Source organism: Poecilia mexicana, unplaced genomic scaffold (genome assembly GCF_051168715.1).
Source record: "Poecilia mexicana isolate PSO_F unplaced genomic scaffold, ASM5116871v1 scaffold_6, whole genome shotgun sequence".
Classification (NCBI taxonomy): Eukaryota; Metazoa; Chordata; class Actinopteri; order Cyprinodontiformes; family Poeciliidae; genus Poecilia; species Poecilia mexicana.
This window is the reverse complement of record NW_028263375.1, coordinates 18,619,762-18,629,915: the sequence shown is the minus strand read 5'-3', so window position 1 is coordinate 18,629,915 and position 10,154 is coordinate 18,619,762. Positions and strand designations below refer to the sequence as shown.

The 10,154-nt window shown below is 39.6% G+C and overlaps 1 protein-coding gene across 1 annotated transcript; it reads left to right on the top strand.

The window, feature by feature from the left end:
• The first annotated feature begins 377 nt into the window (after positions 1 to 377).
• lrrc56 (leucine rich repeat containing 56) lies at positions 378 to 9,914 on the top strand. Its single transcript, XM_014986224.2, has 13 exons — positions 378 to 472; positions 597 to 774; positions 1,372 to 1,459; positions 1,864 to 1,924; positions 2,912 to 3,008; positions 3,820 to 4,017; positions 5,692 to 5,860; positions 5,967 to 6,158; positions 6,365 to 6,432; positions 6,603 to 6,745; positions 7,552 to 7,760; positions 7,862 to 8,174; positions 8,987 to 9,914. The coding sequence occupies exons 2-13, from the start codon at positions 610 to 612 to the stop codon at positions 9,150 to 9,152; spliced, it is 1,869 nt and encodes a 622-aa protein (XP_014841710.2). The 5' UTR covers positions 378 to 472; positions 597 to 609; the 3' UTR covers positions 9,153 to 9,914.
• Positions 9,915 to 10,154: the final 240 nt, after the last annotated feature.

Here is a 10,154-nt window from a genome sequence, read left to right as displayed (position 1 = left end):
AAAACGCCCAAGATCTACAAAAATAAATTAAAGTTTACAAATAGGCATTTGAGTTTTAAAGACAACGAATGCCTATTTTGATCCGAAATGAGTGATGGAGGTTGCGTTTTTGTCCTCTCAAGGCAACCATAGAATGGCCTGTAACACAAACTCACAAACATATACAGTTGTAACTAGAAAACACACCGTCAAATATTTATGGTAATTAAAAACTGTCACATTTTCAGGATACATAACGTTTGCTATGCTCACATTTTAAAACACGATACATTTTTAATAAATATTTAACTTAATAGTGGATACTTTTCTGTTTCCCCGACTGGTAGCCTGAACACTTCATATGGCTGTCGAGAACTACATATCCCAATGAGCCACGGGCCCGTTTCCAGGAAGTTGACCCCGGTTGCCAAGTAAACTTTTGTCTGTTTAGATGATCTGTAAAATGTATTGACAAGACTATTCCTTGCGTCAGGTAAAATATCTAACTTTGTATAATTTACGTACTGCGCACTGTTACTTTGTTTACAGCGAAATGTTAGATAAACTGTTTCATAAACGTTAGCTTCATAATTGTTGTTCATGGCTTCTTTCTTCAGATTGTCGTGAGAAATGAGTGTGTGTCATGACTCTGTGGTCCAAGAGGTCCGGCCTGGTACAGCACGGGTTCAAGTGACTGAGCTGAGCGGTTCAGGGAGCATCAACCCAACTCCTGCCCGTAAAGCAAACCAAGACCAAGACAAAGCAGTGGAACCATACCTTTCTCCAAAAAGACTGGTATGCTGTCTGTCAAAAAAACACCTTAAAATCAATCATTTTATATCTTAATGGACAAACATTCATGTTACTCGTGTGCAGTGTATAAAACACATCTTCTTTTAAGCATTTGTTGCATAGAATTAGAGTGCCTTGCAAAGATATTGATACCCCTTGAACTTGTCCATATTTTGTCACAAGGATTTCATGTCATAGACCCAAACAAAGTACAATTCTGAAGTTGAATCTCTGACAAGTCACTGAAATGCATTTTTTTTTTATTTCTTGTTAAAAATGTTTTTAAAAACCATGTATCATTTTCTGGAACTTCACTTTTATGTACTATTTTGTGCTGGTTTATCACATAAAGTTTTCCCACAGCGCAGTTCAGTTTGTGGCTTTAATCTGACAAATGTGAGAAAGTTCAAGGGGTGTGAATACTTATTGCAAGGCACTATTATGAAAGGACTGCTGGTGGTGTTTAAAGTTGATGTGGCCAGACAAAAAAACCTTCACACCACATTTATGGTTCCATTTAGAGAATTAAGATTTTTGGAGACATATAATTTAGCTGCATTGTTATGGTATGGCACGCCTACTATTTTTGTCCATCTACAGGAACTGTTGTGCGGTACTCATGACCTCTCTCGTGTGAACCATCTGGAGATCTGCGTAGACACCCAAGAAAATACACTGGGTGACTTTGGTGAGAAACAACTTACATTCAAGCCATATTAAAGGTCTTTTATTCAAACCTTTTTGGAAACAACAACGCCTCTACTTGTTCTAGCTGTTTGCTTTAGAAAAAGACAGTTGCGTCAGGCAGATTTAGATGTCTACAGTGGCAATTGGAAAGGAAAATGTTTACTGCGTTCATCATTGTTCTCTCAAAATCCTAGATTTCATCATGAGTTCATGATTGATGGAAACTGTATGTACAGTTCACAAATGCATCATGTTTTAGTCATGTTTCCTTTAACATAGTGGGCAGGGAGGACTAAACTTTTGAAGATATGAACTGGAAATGAGGGAACTCTCTGTATTGAAACACAATAGGTCTGTCATTAAAAGTGATAGAAATATGGCTTTGCTTATCAGTTTTTCTTGCAGGTGCTTACTTGCCCAGATTAGAGCAGCTGAAAATGAACAACAGCTTCGTCATGTCATTGAGGTAGGTACTAAAACGCTGATGTTATCTTCTTTTTTTTGCGTAATATGTGAAGGAAATCAATTACAGTAAATCATCACTACAGCTTCCATACTATTCAAGAAGGATTTCATCCTTTAGCCAAAAGTAAAACCCACTGCTTGACTTTTTCACATTTATATCTTTCTCTTAAAAACATCTATGACTTAATCAAGAGAAGGGGGAAACGATTGGGGATTCTCTGCTAAGCTTCACATATTGAGCTATGAGAAATGGTCCTCTGAGTTAGACAATGCATCGAGAAGGTTGGTGTTCACTGGAATGGTGCGCTGTTGTGCAGCTGTTATAATCTGTTGTACTTTACTCCGACATTTCCACCATTTCTCCCACAATACAGGATGTAGAGTCTGCAGCTTGTAAACCAGACTACCAGAGGTTTGACGTTTCCTGCAATCTTGGAGATACTACCGACACACGTGTTTAAGCTTCACCACCTGTTTCACAATGACACAATAGAGGGGGGTTTTGTTTCGTATCACATTTCAAATGTATTCATTTCACACTCTATGTGGCAGGACAGTCTTTTTTTTTAGACTGTCCTGCCACATCAGAAGGCCACATCTGGGCCATTGAACTCTCTGGTTATAATTTGAGAAATGTCTGGAAGGTGAAAAAGAGCAAACAAAAAGTTAAAGATTTGTCTGCTCCACCCTGAGACCAGTGGAGCAGAGCCAGTTGGACATGTGCTGCCTCTGACAGCGCTTCCTGCTCAGGGCTAAGAGAGCTGTAGTAGAGAGCATGATCCAGGGTTAGATATATTTTAAAGCTGACTTGTTTTAAAATGTGCAGTAGGGGTAGATTTGTAGAAGAGAAGCAACATAGAATTTCCAATGGAAAATAAAATTGTTTCAATTTCTAAAAGGAAACTTAGCTGGCCTTTCTCATTATTGACAGCATTATCATCTCCTTGCGCTGCCTGTCCCTCTACTTTGTGCTACTCTGTCTCTCTAGAGACCTGGGAACCACCCTGTCCCACCTGCAGGTGCTGTGGATGTCTCACTGCTGCCTTCAAGACTTAAGTGGCATTTCTACATTTGATTCTCTTAAGGTAGACTATAACAGTCATAGAAGATTGCTTAAAAACTCATACTATGATCATCGTGTATCCTTGTTAGTAAAGATCCTTGCAAAAGTATCTGTACCTCAGAAACTTCTCTTCAGTTTATCCTGTTACAACAACAACAACAAATGTCAATGTGATAGAACAACTCAAAGTAAAATTTGCAGAAAACAGCAGAGGTTTGTGAGCGGTAACCAACTGTATGTGACTCAGGTATGATGAGGCAGAGACACACCTAAATCCTGCAGAACACCAGCCCTCGAGGCCTGGAGTTGAGGATTCTTGGTCTAAATCCAGTGGAGAGTCTCTGAAAAGACTTGAAGGCAGAAGTTCCCAGATGCTCTCCATCAACTCTGACTGAGCTTCAGCTGTTTTGAACAGAAGAAAGAGGGAACATCTCTAGATATGCAGAACTGGTGGAGAGAGACCGCCCAAAGGGCTTTCACTTGTGGTTGCAGTGAATTGCAGTGAATGGTGATTTTACAGTGTTAACTCACTGTAAAATCACAGTGAGGGTTGAATAAATGGCACAGTTTTCACATTTCAATTTGTAGAAAATATCAACTATTATTCAACCTTTTTTTGCTTAACTTCAGGATTTTGCTCTGCTTTGCGTTGGTCTATCACATAAAATTCTAATAAAATACATTGAAATTGTAATGTGACACAAATGTACAAAAAAAAAACGTTTAAGAAATGTGAATATATGTTTTTTCACATATTTCCAAGGTTCTGTATTTAAACTTGCTCAATGTGTTTCTTTCTGTTCACTTTCTGTGATCCTTTGTTCCTGCTTCAGGAGCTCTACCTGCCCTATAACAATGTGTCCGACCTAAGTCAGGTTGCCATGCTGGAGAACCTGCGGCTTTTAGATTTGGAAGGGAACTGTGTGGACGACCTTATCCAGATTCAGTATCTGGGTTTGTGTCCCAATCTCCAAACTCTCACCCTGGAGGGGAACCCTGTGAGCAAACGCCCTAACCCTGCTTCCCCTCAGGTAGGGAATTTCTTTTGGCACACAACTGAATCAGTCTGTATATATTTAACTTAGCATTTTTCCATATGACAAGAATTGTCCTGGCTATGTTACATACACTGTAATGTTGTTCGTTCAACATTTGCTTCTCTGGTTGGGTTTTCGCTAGGATCAGTAACATGTAAAGGACCAAAAGTCCAAATGATTTGTTTTGTGCATCCACCAATTCATACGGAACAACTTGAAAATATACCCTCTGCATATCTTTACTGTATCTTAGGGTTTCTCAAGGTAAATTTCCCCCCCGAGAGGGTGAAGCTATCAAAGTGGCAGAAGTCTGGCAAAATCTAAAAGAAGCCTGTGAACGGTTGGGGTTGAATAAGTCTTGTGCAAGGAGCTGGGCAGAGCTCCTAAACAGGAAGTGTTGTATTCAGTTGGTGTTGTAAAAGCCTGCTTGCAAATGCAGCTCGTGCCTGTGATCATCCACCAGTGTCTCCTGTGCGCGCAGTGCTGCCGGTGTGCTGGCACATGAAAGTATGTTTGTGGCGATCTGCTCTGGTCGCACAAAAAGATATCAAAAACCCAAAACTTAACAGTTGAATAGCTGACAGGGTTTTACAGCGATGCGTCATAGCAAACAACAGGTTTTGTCGTGATGTTGCAGAACAAAGTCTGACTGGAAACAGGCCAATGCACTGTTAAATTAATGTAAACGTCATGTAGGTGAATCAACTCTCTATGCCTCTGTTATTTTCCTGGATGCACGATACCAAGCTGCATTTAGCTGCGAGTTTTTTGGGCCTCTGTGAATGTGTTTATTTACACCCACCAGTGGAGCATTAATTAGGAAACTAGGGCAATGAGTAGAGATGCTGAGCTGAATATGCATTAGGCATGTGCTTTGTAGTAATTGTGGGATTCTTGGGTTTGCTCTCTCCCCCCAAACCAACACTTCTCTCTCTGTCTCTCTTTCCATCACACACAAATGCACACATCCGCTCACTTCCTCTCTGTTAGACGATCTTTCTCTTCCCTCTTTCTTTTTGGTTTTGTCCTTGCCTGTCTCTTGTCTTTCTCTTTTTTTATTCACGGCATCTGTGGGATTTAGTAAAAGCCAGGAGTGACGAGCCCTAGTTTGATTTCTCGGTAGCTAAGAAATTGGCTGGTGTGCCTTTGCAGATCAACATTAAGTGCAGTACTTAATTTGCATCTGGTAGTAACCTGTTCCAGACATTAGATTCAGATACTTTCAGTCTAAACACAGGAAATGTTCGAAAATATTCATCAGACCAAAAAACAGAAACACTTGTAATACAGAAAAGTGGGCCTAGTTGAAACTACATTTGATACCTGCTCAAAGTTTGTTATTTACAATAGGTACTTTTAGTCTGACAAAGGATTCTAATTGGAAATCATATACTATTTAATTAACTATGACTTTGCATAAAAAATAGCCATTGATCTTTCTGTCTATTCAGGGATTTTCTGTGTCAGACCAACACAATGTCATTGAAAATTGTGAGCCAGCAAGGAAATGATACTGGACATATAGATTTAACTTTGACTAGACCCTTTGGAAACATAATTGTGTGTCGTCCTTTAAATATTTTCCTCTTAAAAATTTTGAGGTGGAACACACGTGTCCTCTGCATTTACATCGTCTCTCCTCGTCATTGTTTTGTCTCCTTTGCTTAGGCTGAAGAGTATAATTACAGAGCAGCAGTGAGGGAGTTGGTCCCTCAGTTGCGTTACCTAGATGATGTGAAGGTGGAAGAGGACAAGTTGACCTGCTGTAGCACCACGCAGGAAGACTGGGACATTCTCAGAATGTCTTTTCAAGAGTCCAACTCCTTTGAGACTGCGGGTAAAAAAAAAAAAAAATAAAATAAATGTTTGAATGCGTGTCTTTATGCAATATATTTGATTGCAATTGTCTCTATTTAATTGACATCTAACTTCTCAATTTGTAGAAAAGATAGCAAGGCATCTTCGTCATGGTGCACACATTACCGGTCCTTTGGGTGCCAGACCTGCGTCGTCTGCAAGCATGAGGCCCATTTTGGCGACTGGGCGCAAACTTCTTTCCCCTCCTGGATCAAGACCAGCGTCTTCAGACTCTGATGTAGCATCAGTGGAAGCAGAAACCAGCACCCTTACGCACGGTGTGGCTCAGCTTTGGTTAATCCTGACATGTACATTTAGGTTTAGTGATACCTGCTGTTCTGTTTTGAAACGCATAAACAGTAAGCAATCCAAACAGCGACCACCCTGGCCTAACAGTGCCACCAAGAGGCTCCAGTTGTATCGTCTTGCAAGATGTCTTTGTAATTTACTGCTGTCTCTCTCATCTCATCTGCTGGATGTGGAGGAGCTGGCAAGATCCTGTTCTGTGGGAATCCTGTGCAGGCCGTTCGGGCAAGGAGAGAAAAGTTAAACGTGAGAAACAATGCATCTATCTGACTCCCCAAATCAATACACTCTATCACTGATCAAAACAGTACAGATGAAAATCGCTACTGGTCTGATACAGTACAAAAAGTAAGCTCACAGTAAAAAAAAAATAATAATAATAATAACCTGTTATCTCTCTCTCTGTTGCCTCTTAGACGGCACCAACCAGATCCTCTTTGGTCCTTCGCGACCTTCCCATCCATGTGCCAGAACACACGTATGACCTAAATGAGCCTGATCCTGAGGAGCGTGTCAATGTGTTTGCAGAGTTGCGGGCCTGGAGGGAACAACACAGCAAGTAAAAGCCTTTTTTTTTTTTGTTACTCTTTTGGCTCACGTCTCATTTCAGATGTGGTTGAATCACATTTTTAGCCTTTAACCATATCTCTACAAGGGGAAGGGTGTTTTATCCATGAGGTATAGAAAGCTCTAAAGAAGAAGAAAACAGAGATCTTTCTGGGGCACACTTGGAAACCCAGGGATAGGAGCTGAATGTGCTTGTAAATACACTCAGATGTGAATTTATTGGTTCATAAAATATGTTATTTATCTTATCTTTTGGGGTGATTCTGCAGGCAAGTCAGATGCAATTTCACCTACCTTGCCTGCAGGTGGCGGTCAGAAGGCCCAGTGGCACCAGTGCATAGCAGCTTTACTTCTGTCAGACTGCCCCAGAACAACTGTGGCTACAGTGTAGTATCTTGCCACCATCAATGTGTGAATGACTGAATGTAGTGCGAAGCACTGTGGGCTCCTCTGGACTTGATAAAGTGCTGTACAAGTAAAAGCCATTTACCATTTATCCATATGAAATCTGGCAATAAATGTCTGAACGGTAAATAATTTTCCTTAATGTGGGAGCACTTTTATTGCAAGATACTTTAAAAAAAAAAAGGAATGAGATTTGTACTATTATGAGATCTGGAAACATATCATATGATAATATTATATCATATTACAATTACATTCTTTCTTATTATATCATGCATCCCCTTTGCATAACTCAAATAAATGTAGCTGTGCTCACTGATTGTGTTATTTTGTGTAAGAGATCATGAAATGTTTGGGAACTACTGCTGTAGTTTTTTCTAACTTGTTTTCCAGACAGCTAGCAATTATAGAGAAAGAGCGGTTGCCACAGGTCCTGGTTATTCACCATTCTGATGAAGAAGAAGCCGAAAGTGAGGAGGAGGAGGAAGAAGGCTTTGGTGGTATGAAGAGCGACAGTAGTGACGAAGATCAAGAAGAAGACGAACTCTGTGACGGCTTAGCTACTGGCTCACCAGACTCATCCTTCCAGTCTCTTTCCCCAGGTGAAATATTGAATGCATAAAGTAACTACATTCTCCATTTCTATACATGATTACTCAAACTATAACAGTTAAGAAGGGCTTTTCTTTCTTATTGTTGTCAGACCTGAATCAACAAGAAACATCTTTCCCCAACATGGTCCCACTGTCCCTGTCTACAGACACCACACCTTGTCCTTCCCCTCCTGTTCATGTCACTGCAGCTCCTGTGAACACGAAGCTGCCAGGCATTCGTGCCCGCAAGCTTCGTCTCCCTCTGACCCATCCAGAGCAGCTCAGCAGAAAAGACTTGGCCCCTCAAACTCTGTCAGCTGCAGCAGAAACAGAACTCATGTCCAAGAGACATGTGGCAAGGCCCACTTACTCACCCCACCCACCTCCGAAACGTTATCCATGTGAAGGACCAGTGATTTCAAGGTATGGCAATAATAAACAGTTACTTTTTGGGCTGATTTTTATTATTTTGTTTTGTTTAAATTGTTAAACTCCAATTTAAGCAAGGATACCATTTATTTCATTTTTATCTGTTGAAAACTTTGTTAATTGTGAAAATCCAGACACTATTGCAAATGGAGAATTGTTTTTCAGTTGGCATCAACTTATTTAGGGGTACAGAATCATTGCATCAATCCCTGCAGTTGGTCATCAGCTCAGATTTCTTTGAATTTACTATTCAGATTCCAGGAAATCTGTCTATTTCTTTCATTTTTCCTTATTTGTGTATGAAGTTTTGTGCTTTAAATCCTTCCGTTTTAGGTATTCCATTAATTTAAAATTAATCTTAATCATATTATTAGATGTTAGTGTGTTTTACTTATATATTCTTTAAAAGAAAGTCAAATTTGATTTTTGTTCCAAAAATAAAAGATGAGCTGTCTTTCGAATAAATAATGCTCAGACATGTGTTTTTGTACTGATGCTGTGCTTATTTAACACCAGTAAATATTTGATAATCTTTCATTTCTTTGTCCAGAAATTAATTTGTGCAACTTCTGAAATACAAAATCACAGCTTTTAGGTCTTCAGCTGAGGAGGTGTAATTACAACAACTGCCGGTTAAAAAGCATATTTTTACGTATGATTCTTTAGCAAATAAATTGTCAATATAATTTAACAAGACAAAAAAATGTGTAAATCATAAATGTTTCAATTTTACATGCATATTTTTTTTAGATCAGATTTTTTTTTTTATTATTATTATTAGAACTTTTACTTGTATTATCTTTCAGTGCGGGTATGGAGAGGTCCAGTCTACCTTTGACCTCCAAGCAAAAGATGTCAAAAGTCCTCCAGAGACCAGTGATATCCCGCCCTCACACTGCTAGAGCAGTTCTGCAGAAACATCCCCAGCAGCATCTACTCCAGCCGTCCAGAGGGAGCTCAGACCTGGACTGACACCGTGCTGGCCTGCCTTCCAGGCGTTAGGCCTTGTCATTTCTGTTCAGCTTGTACATCCTTTATTCAGCTCTGGTTCATTTCTAGTTGCTCACACTGCAGATGGGAGCAAAGCAGAAAACTAAACCCCAGAATGGAGGTGTTGAGGAAACACACTGACAAATATGACACATCCTTGCGTCTAAGTGGAAACCAATGTTGGAGAATCGCTTATACAGATGCCCAATGTTTTATAGTTGCTTCCATATCGTGTCTGGTATCTCCATAAAACCACACTGAGGGCCGTTATGGACATTTAATTGTAGTTTAACGCTAAATACAGGCATAAATCTCACCAATAGACCTTCATACTTATCCAATAGATTTCTCTTTTTTTCCACTCTTCCTTTGGGGAGTACTGTAGGAATTCAGACATACGTTTGGATGTGGTGTTGACACTGGTCTTTGGGTCACAGCCAGAGGAAGTGGGGAGAGTGGACCTAAAGAGACACACACACAGGCCCCTTTTCTCTCCCCCTCCTGAAAAAGGTAACCCTCATGTGAAATATCCCAGAATGGGACGCATCCCTCTATTTGATCCATTGATTATAATTGTTTATATCATGTTTTGAGAAAGCAGGGAATCTTTATATTTTAAGATGTGTACCCTTGATTTGTTTGAAATAATTTATTTATCAAACAGTTTTGAGTTCTTGCAGGACACCAATGTTGAGGGAAGCTATTGTTGGAAAATAAGCACGATTAAAGGTTTATAAACTTCAACTTTAAGAACTCTTTTTTTTTTCTTTCTCAAAACCCTCATATTTTATTCAGTTAAAGTAGTAAATTAATCTATTCAGTTACATGTGAAAGTGTAACTAAAAGGCAAAACTTGAAGAAAGATTTTCCCAAATGTCATCCGGAATTATAGGAGCCATTGTGGCTAATCTAACTGATGTAGGAATCTGATACAGCCTCTAGAGGGCATAAGCTCCACACTCTTTTAAGAACAACATTGCTTTC

Coding starts and splice junctions, on each gene's coding strand:
- lrrc56 (XM_014986224.2), top strand. CDS start 610: ATGAGTGTGTGTCATGACTCTGTGGTCCAAGAGGTCCGGCCTGGTACA. Junction 3,009..3,819: donor CTACATTTGATTCTCTTAAG/GTAGACTATAAC, acceptor TTCCTGCTTCAG/GAGCTCTACCTGCCCTATAA. Junction 8,175..8,986: donor GAAGGACCAGTGATTTCAAG/GTATGGCAATAA, acceptor ATTATCTTTCAG/TGCGGGTATGGAGAGGTCCA.